The sequence below is a fragment of the Electrona antarctica genome, assembly GCF_951216825.1.
Source record: "Electrona antarctica genome assembly, chromosome: 21".
Lineage (NCBI taxonomy): Eukaryota > Metazoa > Chordata > Actinopteri > Myctophiformes > Myctophidae > Electrona > Electrona antarctica.
The window spans coordinates 24,169,503-24,189,748 of record NC_136802.1 but is presented as its reverse complement, the minus strand read 5'-3'; the positions used below and the strand labels follow the sequence as shown (position 1 = coordinate 24,189,748).

The 20,246-nt window shown below is 41.9% G+C and overlaps 1 protein-coding gene across 1 annotated transcript in view; it reads left to right on the top strand.

Moving 5' to 3' along the window:
- Positions 1–18,298, top strand: part of LOC306913870 (EH domain-binding protein 1-like protein 1) — a 115,128-nt gene extending 96,830 nt beyond the window's left edge. Inside the window, exons 9-21 of the mRNA XM_079490683.1 lie at positions 4,872–5,049; positions 5,174–5,340; positions 5,491–5,539; positions 6,142–6,505; positions 6,542–6,663; positions 6,746–6,797; positions 7,111–7,163; positions 7,588–7,699; positions 9,173–9,272; positions 10,956–11,029; positions 12,347–12,461; positions 14,934–17,006; positions 17,600–18,298. Coding sequence (XP_079346809.1) covers positions 4,872–5,049; positions 5,174–5,340; positions 5,491–5,539; positions 6,142–6,505; positions 6,542–6,663; positions 6,746–6,797; positions 7,111–7,163; positions 7,588–7,699; positions 9,173–9,272; positions 10,956–11,029; positions 12,347–12,461; positions 14,934–15,024 — 1,477 coding nt within the window. The 3' untranslated portion in view covers positions 15,025–17,006; positions 17,600–18,298. The remainder of the gene's footprint in view (positions 1–4,871; positions 5,050–5,173; positions 5,341–5,490; positions 5,540–6,141; positions 6,506–6,541; positions 6,664–6,745; positions 6,798–7,110; positions 7,164–7,587; positions 7,700–9,172; positions 9,273–10,955; positions 11,030–12,346; positions 12,462–14,933; positions 17,007–17,599) is intronic.
- Positions 18,299–20,246: the final 1,948 nt, after the last annotated feature.

Here is a 20,246-nt window from a genome sequence, read left to right as displayed (position 1 = left end):
GAAACATGCTCACAATTAGACCTCAAGGGCAAGTCCGTCTGAGCCTAGAACGACTCATTCCAGATATTCTGTAAAATAATTACTGCTGCGTTGTACCCCCTAGTTGCACAGAAACCTGTCTATATATTCTGAAATTTGAGCCTTTAACTTATCTTTTGGGGGTCAGATAAAAAAAAACTAAAACATTTCACTTTTTTGCATGGAATCACCTACATGAAATTAATGTAATCATTATTAACGGTTTAATAATATTGGCGTGCTTTGAAACCGTTATTTGAAATTAATTGAATTGCTAACAATGGTTTACTAATATTGGCGTGCTTTGAAAACGTTATTTGAGTTTGGCCTGCAGTTACAATCACTTACTGTAGTATCTCCTTCTCATAGTTATGAAACTGTAGCATCCATGTTGGGTCCTACTGCCTCTACACCAGCTGAAGATTTCTTAGTGGTTCTCTCCTCCTCTGTGGATCCTGAAGATATTGTTAACCCACCAGTATCTTCTGTAGCTTCCCAATATGACACTGCTCTCGTTCAAACAATATCACCTGTAGATGAGCCGCAGTTTGAGCGTTCAGTTCAAACTAAATACATAACTGAAGTGCCAAAAAGTGCAGAGCCCTACATGTATAACCTAGCAGATGAACGGTCATCGTCACCATCACCAACAGACAGTGAGGATGGGTTTGTGGGAGTTGCAGGACCAAATATTATGAGGAAATGGCCACCGTTGACAGAAGCCGATATCACTGAAATCTCTAAGGAAGAGCTTGGGGGAGCTGAAGAAGAGAGGACCTCGATTAATTCATGGCAATTGGAGGAGAGTACATTGACAGAGAAAGATTTGGTACAGACATCAGGGTCCACTGAAGGTTTGTTAGCAGAGGAGCAGGCTGAGACGGGACAGGATGAGAATAGAACAGTGATACCTTCCATGCTCCTGGACAAAGGGTGAGTGGCAAGGGACCGCATCCCATCCCAAACGTTTTTGGTTGCACGGTGTGTAATCAAAAATATACTGATTTTGCAGTTATAACGGTGTCTTTCGTTCTGCTTATCAATGCTTGCTTCAGTGTAAATGATTGGAGAGATTTGTGGCAGAATAGCAATAAACAGCATTTACAGTCTGTCCTTTATGTTCTGCTGTGATAGTGTTGTGTCAAAATGCATGTTTTAAAAGAGACATAATGTTGAAAACTGGATGTTTGTGTGGTATTATTGGCGGCATAATTGGATGGCTTTCTTGAAGTTTGTTTTTCTCCAGCTCAGCATATTTAGTTATGTAAACAAAGAATGGTGTTTTTACAGCTATGTGACAGTTAATAGAATGTGAGACCATGGGTCATGCTTGATACTACCTATATGAAGAATAGCTAATTCTGAAACATGCCCTTTTTATCCTTAAGACAACAAGATACAAGCTCAGGAGAAATGTCTACTACTGCCATACAGTCTGTCTCAGATAAGTTTGTGGTGGATGACAAATCACGAAAGGTAGAGACCCTCCTGGATGAACCTTCATATGATGAAAACATTACTCCAGTTGAACCACAAACAGAAGTGCATCCCCCTCAACGAGGCAGAACCATCACGCGAGAACCTCCTCCAGAACCTAAACAGAAAGAGGGTGATGGAGATAAGGACAATGCTCCAGTTGTTCCATTACGTCCATTGAGGAGGAAAGACAGTTTAACGCCGGACCGCAAATACAAACCCGAAGCTGTGTCTGTCCAGAGGCAAGCAGAAGTTGTCCCTCCTCAGCGTACAAAGAAAAGAGACCGAAGCCTTCCCTCTGAAAGTGTACAGAAGATTGAGTCTGTCCAGAGCCAAACAGAAGTTGTCCCTCCTCAGCGTACAAAGAAAAGAGACCGAAGCCTTCCCTCTGAAAGTCTACAGAAGATTGACTGCAAAGATGCAACTGCTAAGATTATTCCTGCACAGACAACCCCTGACCTCGTTCCTCCACGCAGAAAGAAACGAGACAGTAGCCTGCCACCCGAGGGTCCCAATAAAGTTCATACCCCAGACAGTGTAGGAGAGGATTCCTCACAGCCTATAAGGAAACAAGATAATAGTCTACCACCTGAACACATGCAAAGAGCTGAACATATAAATGAAGCTGAAAACTCATCTGTGCAGGTAGTGGTACCCAAAGACCTTGTCCCTCCTCGTCGTGTGAAAAGAAGAGATAGTAGCCTGCCACCTGAAGCTCCACAAGTAACAGAGAATGTATCCCTACCCATGACTGAATTGCCCAACAAACCCCTTAGAAGAAAAGACACTAGGAAGAGTTCTGTTCCAACAACTGATTTGGATGCCATGGTTTCATCTGCTACTTTAACCACTGAACCAGTCCCTCCACAGCCCTTTAAGAGGAGGAGATCCAACATTTCTGCTGCTGTTGCTGTTGAGACTTTACAAACCAGTGAGGACCCCAGCCAGGCAGTAACTGTATCAATCCCTCTACGGCCTGTAAGAAGAAAAGAAAGTTTCAGCAAAGAACATGGTCAGAAAACGGATGTCACTGAGAGCAAACCTCCACAGATGGCTGTAGAACTGGTATCCCAAGATGAATGTGAAAAGCCTGACAACACATCTGTCCATGCACCTTCTGAGATAATTCCTCCACTGAAAACAAAGGGAAAGGACAGTATCCCCCCAAAGCAAGAATCTGAACTAGAGTCAGTAAATGATTTTGGTATTGGACAGACTGCCCCTCTATCAATCATCAGAAAAATAGCACCACCAAGACGCAGCAAGAAAAGCCTTGCAGGCAAACCTGAAACAAAGGTTGATGATGAGACAGTTACAGTAGATGAATTGAATGCGGCAAACAGGGAGTGTGCTGCTCTAGCCCAGACAGAGAACATACTGAGTGATGTTGTTGAGAAGGTTAGAGAGGAGCCAAAGCAGTCAGAGCTTTTAGAGGAAGCATCTGTTCAACATATGGAAATCACATCTTCTCTGAAGACAGACGAATCAACACCGGAAATACAGAAAGAGGACGAACCAGCGTCTTTGCCAATCCCAATGCCTCGTGCAAAGAAACGGCTCAGTGGCTCCTTCCCAGATGACTTTGCACCCACGGAGGGAAGCTCTCCTGTCCAATCGGATATTATTACACCCATCTGTGACCCCTGTAGAGAAGAAGCTCCACCAGTCAGCCAGAGAGGACGGTCACCTGTTGCCTCAAGAGACACTGTACCAGTGGTACCCCAGCGCAAACCAAGGAGTAGCAGTCTCCCGCCTGTACCTCCTGGGGATCAAGCATCTAAATCTGGTGAAGTAGTAGCACCTTTACGTAGAAGAAAAAGCAGACTTAACATTGAGGGCAAAGATAACGTTGAGGACAGTTCAGAGCTGATGCTTGGACACTCAAACTTGCCTGTTCCAAAACCAAGGGTAAAGAAACGCTTAAGTGGCTCATTCCCAGACAACTTTACACCACCTAGTTCCCCATCTCCAACAGCTGATGTCTCAGACGATGAATCGGGGCAACAGGGTGAACAAACAAGCATGCCTGTCCCAATGCCTCGCCCTAAGAAACGTCTCAGTGCCACCTTCCCAGACGTTACCCCTCCTGCAGCCACTCAGATACCTACAGAAATCGAATCCTCTGAGGTCAAGTCAGCGTTAACTTCGGAGGTTAAACCTCCTGACAGTCACGATGCAGAAAAAGGCTCAGTATTGCTGGAATCAAGTATGATCTCTGAAGGAGGATTTGTTACAGTTGTTGCTGGAACAGATGATATTGCATTAGAGATAGAACAAGTATTGGCTGAAACAGACTTTTGTCAGCCAGACACTTCAGAAGTTACTATTGACGTGAAGGCACTGGAAGAGGAAGAAGGCTGGACCTTTACAGATAAATCTGTTGTTGCAGAAGAGATTGTGCAAGCTGCAGCAGCAATGTCTGACCACACTAACACGGAAATAGAGTCTGACACCGCTCCCACCGTCACAACTCAGGATGACTGGTTGGATTTGGTGGGTGGTAAAGACACTGAACCCATGGAGCCGAGCTTGAGTAAAAGAACAGGGGTTGAAGAGGTGGACTTTGACTTTGTGTCGGTAGATGTAGCTGCTGGTGGCCATGGCTTAGATGAAGAAAGGTAAGTGGACTTGGTGGTACACACAAGTTTACACAAGTTTCAAACTGAAATGTCTGTGATTTTGCATTATTCCCATTCATGGACCCGCACACATTTTCATGAAATGTCTAACTTATTTCTATTAAAGGTAGGGTACACATGGTTTTCTTTGGTATAAGTGTTTAAAGGCTCTATATTGTGATAGTACTCATTGCTATAGAGTGTTGGTTCAGTAACAGGAGACAGGAGTCTCCATGTCTCTAGCTTTTTATTGAAAATGTATTTTCAGGTTGGGATACCAATTTTATCCAATCAGGATAGAGAACGCAGTCAGGATACAGATTAAACAAGTAGAATTGTAAGTGATGACACAAAGAAATGAGCAGACAACGCTATAAAAATTAAGCTGATAAATGGCTACTCTCTCCTGATTGGCTAAAAAGTTTGTCACCTATCTGAAAATGTATTTTCTGTTTAGTAAAGAGCTGTAGAGACAGGGAGGCCCTGTTACTGAACACTACAGCAATGATTACTATCATAATATAGTGATTTAACCTTTTAACAAAAAATGTTTTGTTAACCACTATCAGTACCTTTATATATCACTTTATATATCATACTACTATACTTTATAAATCTTATATACTTACCCTACCTTTAACATGTCTGTGAAGTGTGAACTAGATGTTCCACTTGCAAAAACGTTTGGAAGAACACATTCACAAATGTTTTGTTTGTCAAACAACTCACCCATCACTTTGTGGTGTGTTCCCATTTCAGGCAAAAGGGTGCAGCAGAGGACTCCTCTGGTCAGCCTGTCCCAGTGCCTCGTGGAAAGAAGCGCTTGAGTGGTTCTTACCCAGATGACGGCCAATCACAAGCAGCTGGTGTCTGTTCAGCCAATGAGCCAACAACGCCTCAAAAAAGACCTGCGGATGATAGCGCTGCCTCCCCAGAAGTATGTCAACTCAAGAGTAGTCTGCGTTCACCAAATCACTCAACTCTGAGTCATTTGATAGTTCGGATGTGGTGTCTTTGTCTAACAAATGACCAATTTTGCAATTTGTGTCTTGTTGTGTCAGAGTGTGTTGGCCAGTCCAGGTCTGGTGACCTCCAGCCAGTCTCTACTGGAGTGGTGTCAAGAAGTGACAAAGAGCCACAAGGGTCTCCGGATCACCAACTTTGGAACTTCCTGGAGGAATGGCCTGGCCTTCTGTGCCATCCTACATCACTTTTGCCCAGAGAAGATGTATGACAAATATTTAATTATTATTATTACAATTATTATTATTATTATTATTTTGCTTATGTACAAAATGCTATGTTGTCAAAATGTCTTCCTTGCCTATTACTGTATGTGTGTTTGTTATATCTTATATATTTTTTCTTCTATGCACAGTGACTATGAGTCCCTGGACCCTTATGATATCAAACGCAACAACAAAAAGGTGATTGCCCTTTTAACTTCATAATATTACCAACATTATACAGTAATTACTATTGCAGTGATTCTCAAACCTTTTCATTTCAAAGACTGACAGTTTTACATGATTTTCTACGCTGTAAACCCTTACAGGTCCATTTAGTTCCAATTGTGCACTCTCTGAGTTACAAACCTGTTAGGGTCCATTTGGTTCCTACAGTAACTATCAAGAATTTAGCGTTGAGAACTAGTGAGCTACTGTAAAACCATAAAGGGCCTTTCAAACGTGAAGCCATTTAACGCGCCTATAGTTCGTTTTCAATGAGACCAGAGTTTTTGCGCGGAGCACTGGGGAGCAGTCGCGGTGCGACAACACAAGCGTATTTACGTGAGCGCAGTCCCGTGAATTTGTTGCGCACGCGCTCGTTTTGTGCACACGCCCACGACTCACCAGACCTGGATTCTGTTTAGCTTTTTATTTTACGCTTGCGTTGTTGCGCCCCTCTTGAGCAGACCTGTAGCAGACCTGTCGTTGATCCAGGCAACAACGCCCGCGTTCCTCGCTTCCCTATTTAAGACAACAATCAGTCAATCAAGTCAAACATCTGGTCTTTCTGTTCCCGACAGGCCTTTGATGGTTTTGCTGAGCTGGGTATCTCTAGGCTGCTGGGGCCCTCAGACATGGTCATGGAAGCGGTGCCTGACCGCCTCATCGTCATGACCTACCTCAACCAGATCCGCACTCACGTCACAGGCCAGGAGCTGAGCGTGCTGCAAATAGAGAAGGACAGCAGCGAGTCCAGCTACGCCGTGGCAGCGTCCCGAGACCACCGAGAGGCCGCAGACACCGAGGCCGCCGTTCGCTACTGCGCTCAGCGGCTACAGGAGGAGGGCATCACTCTGGACTCTGGATCGGCGGCCGTGGAGGAGAACGGGAGCGATAAGGACACGAAAGCCACTGGGGACATGGTCCCACCTCCCAGAACCAAACGCTCGCAAGGCGGCACGGCAGGTGGCGCGCAGGCACCCGTCGCGCCACCCAGGACTCACTTCCTGTCCAAGACTGGTTTCTCCCATGTGAAAGATGCCGATCTGGTCAAAAAGCGTAGGTCACAGCGCAGGAGTATGGATGAAGGAGATCCCTCAGCGGTAAGAGGCCTACCATGATGTATTCACGAGGATTTCTCCATGTATGTATTATGATTACATACAGTATGTTGTGTCTCTACAGGCTACTGCCGGGCTAGAAGAAAACACTGCTGCCCGGAGGAAATCAGAAACAGGTTGGCTGTTCATAACAATGCAATGCAATGTTTAGAGCTGTACTATACCTCTTTTTAATTAATACGATTTTATTTAGTCCAATCTGTAAGTTGCGCAGGAGACCTGCGTTCAAATCCGGGGTGGGACATGACAGTTAGCACTGCAGCTTTCACTTTTTGCCTTTGTTTCTCCCAATGGACAATCAGTGGTCACATCATGTTCACATCGCCCACTTTGATTAATTATGATGACTTCTTGCTGCTGTCATTACAGAATTGTGCACCACATTTATGGATATTGTGGTTTATTGGATTTCTGTGTTTTCTCATGCAGAGGGCAGAGAGACTGAAACAAACGCTGAGAGGAAACCAGAGGACGAAATCCAGGTCCGTTGAGCATGAGCATGACACCTGCATGGAGCAAAGTTCTCAGTCAGATTGATTTCAGTCATTTGGATTCCATATTTTGGTTATTATTTTAAGATCAGAGCATTTGAAGTGGTCAAATTAGCAATATAATATTCAGAAGCATCTTCCATAAAATCTAAATGGTCTCGGATATTTCATATAAAGGCAAAGGCTAAAGTCTCAATCCTTCACCTGGTTGGCAGTATGTAGAACAACAGGAATATTTCAAAAATAAATTGACATATTTTGTGTCAATTGTTTAGGAAACGGCGCTAGTGTAGGGGCCTCAAACTGTTTCACAAATCTTAATGGCCATACAAACTTTTTTCAGTCATATTTTGCTTGAATCCATGCACCTGCGTGCAACTAAATAATGTGTGTTTCTTTGTGTATGTGTGTCTAGGACCCCAACCAGTATGTGCTCAGTGAGCTGGAGGCTTTGGAACCAGAACAGAAGCACGTTGACAACAGAGCTGACGTGGTGGAGAGGAAGCTCAGAAGTCTGATGGAGACAGGTATAGAACGACAGTGTTTCTTTAACTCTGAGAGTGTCACAATTGTCCACTAGTAGTGACAGGACTCCAAGAGTGGCAATGTCAGTCAGTCGGGCGGTCCATCCATCTGTCCCTCTGTCCAACGCTATGGTCCCAAAAAGTGATGGGAGATTAATCGGCAAACACATCGGTATCGGCCAATTCTAGTAGTTTTTTGATTAATCGGCATCGGACCGATTAATTATCAATCGGACCGATTAATTAATCGGTCCGATTGTCTTTACAGATAAACAAGCCCAAAGTAACAGCTTGAACAGATCTACAAGCACACAATATTAAATATAAGGTATTAAGTTAAATCTGACTTGCCTACAGAATGAGATCACATCGACATCGGTAATATCGGTTATCGGCCATAATTATATTGGGTATTGATATTGGCCAAAATGTCTCATCGGCCATCCCTACTCGCAAACATACCTTGACAGTATGGGGCTCTAAGGACAGTTGAAACCCCTTACTGTAGGTCCGGTTGGGTGTAACTCGCAGCATACCTTGACAGTATGGGGCTCTAAGGACAGTTGAAACCCCTTAGTGTAGGTCCGGTTGGGTGTAACTAGCAGCATGGCCTCAATGGGTTGCTAGCAGGGCTTTTAGACTCTTAGTTTTATTACACTCTCAGAGTTAAAAATAGAACAGAATAGAAACATTATTGTCCACACATGCAGGGCTGTCACGACTACAAATTTAAGTTGATGATTAATTGTCACACAAATAATTACGATTAACGATTTAATTGTGTTTTTTGCATTGAACACTGGAACGTTACAATTTGTATTTCCGTTTGCCTTTTAGGCTTCGTAATCACAAATTGCACAGGGCAGATATGACAAATAACTTAAATATACAAATAAATCACTGACACATTTAATAATAATTGTATATATTATTTTCTTTCCAAAAAAAATAGCGGAAGTAGCTTTTCAACATGGAAACGATTGACGAATATGAAAAAACATTTGCGATTATCTCAAATACTTGTGATTAGGCCATTATGTAATAATTGTGACAGCCCTACACACATGTACAACAGTTGCTTAACCCATTTTGACCTGAGATCAGATTCTAAAAATGTCTTCTACATCCTGACAGTTTTCTGAAAAAGCTATGTTTCTATGTCAGTCGTTCTTCGATTTTTCAAAAATAGCAGACCTACAAGCTCGTAGCGCGCCACTCGGTGGCGCGCTATGAGCTTGTAGATCTGCTATTTTTCAATAGCTAAAGCATAACATAATGCTAACACCAACAGGGGTAAGAAATGTGAGTACTTTTTCCACCAAGTTTATAACAGAGAAGTTAAATGCGTTCAAGACACCACAATCAAAAGCATCGTATACTGAACTAATTCTAAAACTGATGTACACTACAGCCTTTTGGATATGCACATTATGTATGATGGCATTATAAAAGGCTACACGACTGTACTTGTTGCAGGAAGTGACAAGGTGGAGGAGGAGAAGCTCATTCAGGAGTGGTTCACCTTGGTCAACAAGAAGAACGCTCTCATCCGGAGACAGGACCACCTCCAGTTACTGTAAGACAGTGGTTTTCAACCCTTTTCATATCAAGGTCCATTATTTATTTGGCTTTTGAGCCACGGACCACCCTTTGATGAGATTTAGCCTCTCAGACTCAAGACTTTTTTGTTATGATTGGATAAGATTGTGTCCACAATTTCATGCTGTATTGATGTTGGTACCATTAGGAGAGATAACAGGCAAACGTTGATCAAGATAACAATTCTTCTACATTCTCTAATTGTGTAGACTTGTTGTAAATGAATTAATGCAGATGTTGAACAATCATTGAACTCTCAAGAAACCAAATGGACGCTTATGGGTCCATTTGGTTTCATTTTTCGCTCTCAAGAGTTAAAGATCTGGTGGTTGGTTACCAACTCTCCATCATTTAAGTTTAACTGGGGACCACCTGGAACCCCCTGAAGGACCACTGGTGGTCCCCGGACCACTGGTTGAGAAACCACTGCTGTAAGACACTGACAGAACAACATAGCACTCCTGGGATGATGTGGCTTTATAGAGTCCAAGGTGTTGTCACATATGCACACATCAGACAAACACATGCACAGAAGGCAAGGCAAGTTTATAAAGAAGTTAACAAATCATGTACTGTACATCCAAAACATCAAATCCCAGGTGCTTTACAGAAGAACTTACCTAAAAGAAAAAACTGAACCTTAAAAATACCTACAGGGGGGCACGGTGGCACAGTCGGTAGTGCTGTCGACTCACAGCTAGAAGGTCCTGGGTTCGATTCCCGCTCGGGACGCGGTGGGCACTGGCGGCGTGTCCTCTCCTCCGCGTCATCAGTGCCCATACCCGAGGCGGGGTTGGCGAAAGGGCCTTCCTGTGTGGATTTTGCATGTTCTCCCCGTGTCCCCTAGGGTAGGTACCCTCACAAAAAACATGCAGTAATCCTGGTCACTAAACTGCCTCTCCTGGCCAGCCGGGGCGCCTGATGGAGGGGAAAGGAACTGGTTGGAATAACGTGTTCCTTCCACGAGCTACGTCCAACCAGGGAAACTCCCCCCTGTCAGGTGCAAAGGAGCAACCTGGACACTCATGCATGAAGGAAGCAAGTCCGTTGCTCTCCCCAGGTTGGCGGAGGGTGTGTAGAGCCCAGGATCACAATAGATAATTGACACAGGGGTGAAAAATGGGTTACAAAATCGTGGGGGAAAAAAAATAAAAAAATAAAAATACCTACTGCTGTGCCAGGTCACCTAACAGATCACCTGACCCTGCTAGGCTTTCAATACAATAATGAATCGGTCATATTAGCTTACACAACAATGCTAACATCACAACCTGATAATCTCAAAATGCACAATTTGCATATATACAGTACACACACGCACACACACGCACGCACACATAATAAGATATTTAAGACAGAAAGGGCATTTAAAATCATAATAGAAGAAATAATAAGGCATAACAAAATAAAGGTCAGGACGCAATATATTGTGTAAGAGCATTCTATATACATGGGACTTATATGGGAAGTAGGGCAAATCACAAACACGCACGCACACGCACACACACACACGCACACACACACGACACGCACACACACGCAAAGCACAAGACAACCCTGTACATTATGCATTACACATTCATGCATATGCAAAAGCCTGCACATAAAAACACACCACCCAGTATCAATTATTTAATGCAGCATGTGTTCCGACTGACAGACTGGAGGAACAGGACTTGGAGAGGAAATTTGAGCTGCTGAACAAGGAACTGAGAGACATGATGGCTGTTGAAGGTAAGACTTATTTAAACAGAAAAAAGGTGACATTAAGCATCTAGCTCTTCCTCAGACGAGAGTCCCACACACGGCCTCTGATAGCAACAGAACACAGTCGAGAATCAATTTGCCGTTGATACCCTTCCTTCAAAATTGTAGAAATGGTAAATAATAGTGCAGTTACAGCATATACAGTACCGCCTTTATCCTAAGCACTTGCCTGCTTGCCTGTTCATCAGGCAAGCACCTCCTGAGCCACTGCCACCCAAATTACTCACACTGTGCTCCAGTGGACTGTACTTGGTGCAGCATTAACAGAAGAATGTAAAACCACCTGGCACTTTAAACAGATCCAGATAAGCCTCCCAAGGCCTTCAAATACCATAACTTTGTGTTCTTGGGCTCATTAAGCTGTGTACGTTAACCACTACAACATACAGTTTGACCAAACAATTGATACGTCCATCTATTTATAAATACTCTATACTTCAACAACTCTAGTGGTATTTATATTTTGTTTGTTTCATTGCATCTTGGTGTTTGTGTGTCTCCAATATCACTGATGGTTTTAGGAAGTATCTGTAATTCTGATGATGAAAGCGATATGAAACATCCTAGAAAAGAACTTCTCTATTTTCGGGGGATTTTTACTTTCAGCAGAAAAGTCACTGGGTAAAGGACAAAACAAACGAACAAGCACGCACATCCACTCTAAAGTGCCAAGTGCAGGACAAAAGTGCTCCTCGGAGCACAGGTCTCTGCCAGGCCAGGTAATAGAAATCAATCTTAGCCAATCAGAATGAAATCCACGCCGCGTTTTGAGCTTGTGAATCTGCTACTTATGCTATTTTGGAATGAATGAATCCTTAAAAGTATCAGATTTGGAACATATGAAGTTTCCACTGGACTCAGACGATACACTCAGGGCGTTATGAAGCTGCATCTCATACGGCATATAGACTGTGACAGGGCAGACAATTATTGCAGACAATATTGTTCGCTGTGCGTCACAGAAAAAGTGAAACCAATAAGAGTCACTTGTCCAACGGACAAGTAAAAATATAATGCACTTGTCCGGAATGATTTATTACTTGTCCTTGACAACAGGACAAGCCCTGGACTGTGATGTATTGTGTTGTATTTACTGGTCAACCAATAAATTACATACGGTACATTGTATTAGTTTGGCTCATTTCATACCCAAAGCATATGGCATTATTACAACTGTTTGATATAGTAAAATGACAACTGGCATGAATAAAACACATACAGTACATACACTTACAATACAATTTTTCCCTCTATTATCTCCCTCTCTGTCTCTCTGTCATCCAGAGTGGCAGAAGACCCATGCCCATAAGCACAGAGAGCAGCTGCTTCTTCAGGAGTTGGTGTCTCTGGTCAACCAAAGAGACGAGCTGGTCCACGACATGGATGCTAAGGAACGAGGGTGAGACAGATTTGATTTGCTTACATTTTTTTTTTAAATTAAGATCTCACACGCATGCGTGCGCGCGCACACACACACACACACACACACTTGGCCGTCTTCAAGGAGGGAAGCCCAGATGGCGAAGGCAATCTCTGTCGCTGCACTAGCAACTCCTACAAGTTAGTCAGGGTGCCTGACTGCCTGTTCAGTCAGAACGGAACTGGGAATAATAGTGTGTTCCTCCGAATGTGTTACGCACTCTGTGAAAAGCTGCTCTGAGTAGTGCACTGGCTAGAGTAGGCTGACCTTTTAGTACACAGGGATGTGAGCAACACAGCTCCAGCTGATGAGATGAATCATGTACTGTAAGGCCTGACTCACACCTTTCGATCTAGCATACAACATTGATGCATGCTAGATGTAAAGAAAGGGTTTGTTTACATCTTGCCCCAATGCATTTCCAATGGAAGTCACATGGTTTGACACAACATTTGTGTTGTACGGCTTTCGGCTGTGTTTTGACTGCCCCCCACCCCCTCATACAACACAAATGTTGTGTCAAACCATGTGACTCCCATTGGAAATGCATTGTGAGCTTGCATCAGTCAATAAGTCTCATGCTCAGCTATACATCAATCTGTTGCGAAGGTGTGAGTCAGGCCTTAGTCAGGGGTTCTCAACCTGGGGGGTCGCGACCCCTCGGGGGGTCCCGAAATGATTTAAAAACATATATATATATATTATTTTTATTTATTTTTTGCAACTGAATGGCTGGAAAATGGAAATGTAGATTTTACATAGTACACATAGTGCATGCATAATGCATAAACTTTCCTTAATGATTTCCTTATATCTGGTTTCAGTATTTATTTATGATGTATTTTCTCTATTATTAAGGTTATTGTAGCGGTCAATGTGTATTGGTGGTCTGTTGGGGGGCGGGGCGGGGGGGGGGGGGGCTCCTGAGACATGGCCAAAGAATCTTCGGGGGTCCCCAGCCAAAACGTTGAGAACCCCTGATGTAGGTTACATTTAGATGTGTGAATGTGCAAGCATTGACCAGTGGCCAGTGTTGCTTTCTACTAGTCTGCTAGTCCGACTTTTAACCTGCTGAAGTGGAAAACAATCGCGACAGCAACTCTGTTGGTGTGGTCACACCAAACTTTAATTCTGCCTATGAGGGTGGATAATGTTGCCATTGGGTTGCAATTGGGTGCTTTTCAATAGCATTGGCAGGATCGGATGGGAACGGATCGGTTTGGTGCCATTTGCAAATTTCTGCCAAAAAAGAAAAGGAACACTCTGTTCCTATTGAAAAGCATTGGCAGAATCCGCTCTCATAGGCAGAATCAAAGTCCGGTGTGACCGCACTCTAATCCAAGTTTTTACAATTAATGAATTGCTAGGCTATACTTTTTACTATAGAGACAAGATGTAGGTGTTGGCTATCTAACAAGACAGGCATTAACAATAAAGGCCTATTCATAGTCTGGATTTTTGGTGGTGAGGTGACCACCGCTCCGGTGGTGAGCTGACCACCGGAGCTGAAATAACGTTGAGCGGTGGTGAGTAAAAACAGAGAGAAGGGCTGGAGCGGTGGCGGTGGTTTGCTCTTCACAGCGGCTCGTGACGTCATGTTGTAGTTCGGTGGTCACCTAACCACCGAAAATCCAGACTATGTATGAGTCTTAAATAACGTGGTCTGGGGTGAGGCTGCCCCCTCAGCACCCCTACATCTGGCAGCTATGCTGTCAGGTGAAATAGATAGATAGAATACTTTATTGGCAACAGTTACATCACTAATTAAAAGCACCAAAACGGATGAATCACAAAAAAGCCTAAGCTTGTTTCCATTGTGATCCATTATAAAACAACATACTATACAAACACAAAAATAAATATTAATTTAGACTGTTATAAACAGTACACATACAGTAGTTAACAATGGCGCCATGAAAGAATGAGCCATCTGGATCCCAGAGGCAGTCCACTTCTACATTGTGTAACGAAGCAGCTGGCAACTTCATGTGTACCGAAGGAGACATGAGGTTGTCTACAACAGTGGTTCCCAAACTTTTTAGCACGTGACCCAAAACAGAAATTAGTGAAAATATCTGATCTACACGCTCACAACGGCTATTTTCACTACTTCTTAAACATTTGTTCAAATTCATCCTGAAATTACTGAAAAAATAACATTTAATTTGTTTTTAATTATATTAGAAATATTTAGCTTTTTTGGGAAACAGAAACCAAAAATGTAAGAAACAAAAAACTAAAGGGACCCATAAAAATGTGTCCGCGACCCACAAATGGGTCCCGACCCAGTGTTTGGGAACCAGTGGTCTACAACACCCTCCCCCAGACCAACCAGTGTCCGTGTCAGCGGTGACACGGACTGCACGGGGGAATAGGGAATTTGCGTAATAAGGACTAAATTAGCCGGGGAAACAAACGGAAGACATTTTATGGATGTTTTCCCCTGTGCAGGGCCTTGGAGGAGGACGAACGTTTGGAGAGAGGTCTGGAGCAGAGGAGGAGGAAGTACTCCAAACAACAGAAGGACTGTGTGGTGCAGTGAGCCTGCACGGGGGACAGTGGGTTGGACTGATCAGAGAGACCCTCTGAAGTCTGAAGTCAAGTCAATTGTATTTATATACGGCGCCAAATCACAGAAAAGGTTGTCTCGTGACACATTACATGTAGAGCAAGTCAACAACACTCTTTACAATTCACCCATGAGCAAACGCCAGGGAAGAAGAAACCTTGAGCTGAAAGAGAGAGGGGGGGGGCGACAGACACAGAGATGGATAGCAGAAACAGTAATAGCAATAACAAATATAATAGTCCACAGTCATAATCCATGGAAGCACAAAAACCCCAGGGAAGAAGTCAAGTTAATAACATGCATGGATGGGATATGAATCCTTACAGATGGAGAATGCGTACGATGGTGGTGTTGTGCGCTGAACATAGTCAATCTAAAAGCACCTACAGTGTGCTGAAGATGCAACGCATTGTGGGCTTGTAGATTGGCTACTGTATGTTCGGCGCGTGACACCATGATAAGACGTAGCATAAATTACAGGTCAGTACATTGTGCTTCTCTCTTATGGTTTCTTTCATGTGCTCCCTACATGTATTGTGTTATTGAATGGGCCTCCCGCCACAAAGGACAGTTGACCACTCCTTGTTTTCTTTTTTCTGGTTTGAGTGTGGATTCCTTGCAGATTTTCTTTTGTTAGGTTATGCCACTGACACTTTGTTTTGAATGTAAAGTGTGCCGGTTGTAAATGTGTGCTTGTTGGTTAGATTTATTTTATTTTATATATAGATACAAGTTACTGAAAAGTTACTGAATTTATCACCATAATTGCCTTACTGTAGGATATATTGCAGCATAAATGGTCATGCAGTTGATCTCACTGTCAAGTACCTGCATGCATACCATTTTTCAGTACAGTGTATGTAGAGTTGTGACCTCAGAAAGACATTTCGGACAGTCTTTTTAATTAATTGGGTGGGACGTGCATGTCGACAGGTTTTTGACCGAGTTAACAGAGGACAAGGTTTGGTAACTCACGCAAAAAATGGGAAGTGATGTTGTTGACAAAGAAATTGTACGTGTTACGCAAATCAAATGTTATTCTATAAGTTATTGAATTAATTTAAGGTTTTACGTTATTTATTGAGAATGCATCATCCAGAGAATCTGCCACTCACATGCTTTGTATTTCTTTTTGGGGGTTTTAGCCAGAGTTCAAAAGAAAACAATAAGAACCATGTTCTATTAACAGTATTTCTTCCAGCATCTTCCACTTTAGAGGATATATTTTCACAGGGTGTAGCTGTGTTACGAAGAACGCAGGTAACAATATTAATGTAAGCAGAGCGTCAATAATTATAACCTAGTCTATTTATCTGTTACTTTTAACATAGTTTCATGCTATGAAACTGTTTTTACACATATCTACATTTTACATGAACACTACAGTATGTTCTGTGACATAATTTTGACCCTTGGGAAACTTTCTCATTGAAAAAAAATTTCTCAAAAAAAAAATATATATATTTTTTTTAACAATCCAATGCCAAACACCCCATAATCACTATTTCAACCCTCCTTGAGGGAAAATATTATATTTTTCTGAAATTAAAAGGTAGACTGAACAGATTGTGCTTACAAACATCCACACCTGTGATTTTATTTTCTCCAGAAGTTGGTCACTGAATGTTGAATCATTTGACCCTTTGTACAGTACAGTATGTATGGTCCTGTTGATAACTGTACTCTAGTCTGTATCATCGATGTCGGGTGGAAATGTTGTTTGTTCAAAACTGTTACTTTTCAGGAAATGAAAAACAGAACATGCATATTCCAATGGATCCAATGTAGTTACATTTACATTCAAATATGTATAAAACCTATAGACTTTCAACCTGTCATCCCTATTTTGGGCATGTCATTATTGAAGAACATTTTCAAACATTTTCAAAACGCTTAAATCCTTTTAGAAAACCTAGCCTTGCCCTATCTAAAAGCTCACACCGTGTTGTGAGCTTGTAGATAGACTATTTAGGCTAGTTTTTACTTAAGTAAAAGTGTCAATACTTAAAGGACTACTCCGTTACAAGTAAAAGTCCGGAATTCAAAATTTACTTGAGTAAAAGTACAAACGTGTTGGTATCAATTCAAGATGTACTTATAGCACCAATGTATAAAAACGTTTGAAAATAGCAGAAAATTGTACTTAAAGGGGCATTCCACTCATTTTCAACATTTTACTATGTCATTAATATACCTTAGAGCTGTTGTGTGAAAATAATAAAAAAGTCCCCCCTATTCTGTGTTTCCTAGAACTGGAGATCTGAAAAAATCATTAACATGGTGAAACACATCTTGATGATGTCATCAAGATGCGTTTCACCATGTTAATGATTTTTTTCATACTTACAGTTCTAGGAAACACAGAATGGGGGGGACTTTTTTATTATTTCCACACAACAGCTCTAAGGTATATTAATGACATAGTAAAATGTTTAAAATGGGTGGTTTTCCCCTTTAAGTACAGTACTTTATACTGTCGTACGACAGTATAAAATCGGGTGTTCATTTATGAAAATAAAACTAAAAATATGAATTATGGACATACAAGTTTTCCGCCTAACACCGATGATACATTTCCTGCCTTGTCAGTGAACAAAAGCAATAGTGTAATAGAGCAGTGGTAGGCTACCCCAATGTGCCAACACTGGCACACTGGCGTGTGAGAGAGGTGTTTTCTTTTAAAATTAAATATTCAAAAAAGGTCTGTTAAATTAAGTCCCCTCACATCTATACAAATTAAATCCCGCACATAATTCTACATTCATTCAAACTCCTAACTCTGACTGGGGATGGAGTCTGAGAGATGCAGGTGGATTATTCAGTTCGAGTCTAATGATCATTACATCCTGATGTGAAAGAAAGTATTTCTAAAGAACACATGGACAATCAAAATCACTTGGAAATATTTAATTTTGAAGTGGTGTCGTAATTAAACATAATGTTGATATGGTACACTAAATATCAAGAAAATGAAAACGTGGCACTTCATGTCAAAAAAGATTGCCAACTCCTGTAATAGAGAACGTCAGTTTTGCTCTCTGGTTTCTGTGTTTTAGTTTGCAGTTAATTCCAGCCTGTGATCCCGTCATCACAATGCCATACTGTTGCATGTGGCAACATTTGAAAAGATTTACAGGTTGTGTTTTTGTAACTGATTGCTGTTTTCGGAAAAGGTTTTGATTGTTGTTTTAATGTTATATTTGCACTATTTGTAAAGATTGGAAAATACAAAGCTATTTTAGATCTCTTTAAACTGATTGCTCCTTCATTTTACTCAGCCTTTACATTTTATTCTAAGATTATTATGTTTGTTTTTATTTGGCGTTATTTTTTGCTTTATTCAGATAGTAGATACCAGTAATGGAGAGATAGCCACGGTCAGAGAGAAAGCATGCTTGACGGGAGTCTGATTTGAACTCGCATCCTCCCGACTCACAAGGAGCATGTGGTCCGTACACGAATGCCTGATTCATACTTGGATGTGCATTGTGCATCGCGCTGTTGCACACTGAAAATAGCCAATCTACAAGCTAACAACATGCTGCAGAGTCTTGTGAGCTTGTATATGTCAGCTATTTCCAGTGCCCAACACCGTCTGGCACACAACTAAATCAGCCTTAATTGGCACCCCAGTTTGTTACATGTGTGATGTGAATCTTTCTATATAAATCTAACATCCAGAGACGATACACGGTATACACAGAGGTATACGTACATGGGGTGAGGCATGACATGCAACACAAGACCGATCCCAATGGAGGCAGATCGTCTTAGGTCCCACTTGGAACGAAGAGGATTGAGTAAGTAAGTATACACAGAGGTAAGTACACTTACATCTCATCTCTCTTGTTGCTTTTCACATCCATCAATGCACTTTGCCCATCTTGCTTCATTTCACCTCCTTTCACATCCTACCAAAATGCAAGATTATCACCTTTCAACTTTTCAAACTCAGCTCAGTCCTGAGGGTTATTGCAGTTTGGGACTTTTCATTAGTTTTTTCTTTTCAATTTCAGTTTAATTTGTTTTAATTAGTTTTGTAATGTGGGGTATTTGTCAGGTGTGAGATTCAAAAAGGTCAAGGTGTCAATAAGTGTGTTAGAAAACGTCACATCGTCAACATCAGGCACATCAAAAACATTGGAAGAACATTGCAAAATACTAGGCTTATTGTGTATTAAATATTTGTGTTTTTATTTTTCACATGGGAGAGTAGAGACATAGTAGAGATTTAGTAATTTAGTAGAGAATGACAACAGCTGAATTTGATTAATTTAGAAGCAACAAAAACATTATAAAGAATCTAACAATATTTTAGATTTTTTTCCAAACAATAGGTTCAACTATAGAAAAAGTGCCCCTCGGGGCCAGGTCGGGTTGTGGCCTCCTGGTGGCGCTATAATAGGCCAATGTGAAAAGGGTGCTATTTGTTCTTACACCATTGATGGCAATTGGTTGATTTGAGGCATTTTGTTCCAAAAATGTGTTTTGCAAAAGTCCACCTGTTGGTGGCGCTATAACAGACCAATGTGAAAGCCTAGTAGGAAAGTATGTGAAAGATTTCACGTAAATTGTGCGCTGCGTTCATGATTTGAGGCTTTTTGTTTCAAAAGGGCCAATCATGCAAACTTTGAAAGCCAATGTTAGCCATTCCGGATGGAAAAGGAAATATCGGACAGATCCATTTTGAACACATGACTACAGAGATAGTATGTAACGATTTGCAGGATTTTGTTTTTGTTTTTCAAAAGTCGGCCTCCTGGTGGTGCTATAACAGGCCGTTCTGGAAATGTTGGTGCAGAGGTTCATCGTTGGCATCCAGGGAGTGTGTGTGCAAAATTTGGCATCGAACGGGTTAACAGTGCCGGAGATTAGCTGTTCCCAGACGGACGGACGGAAGGACGGACGGACGCACACACAGACGGACGCACACACGGACGGACGGACACACCGACGGACGGACGGAGTGAAAAACATACTCTCTCCCCATGCCTATCTGTATTGTCTTTCAGTAGATACATAAAATGCATAAGAGAACGAGATTTCGTTTCACTGGCTTCAAGTATGCTAATTAAATGAAAATCTGGTCTATATTAGGCCTATATTACTAAATTCCACTTCCAATTCATAGGAGACAGATATTGCACGTATAATTGCACAACAGGAGTCCATAATAGCAGCATATAGCAGGTGTT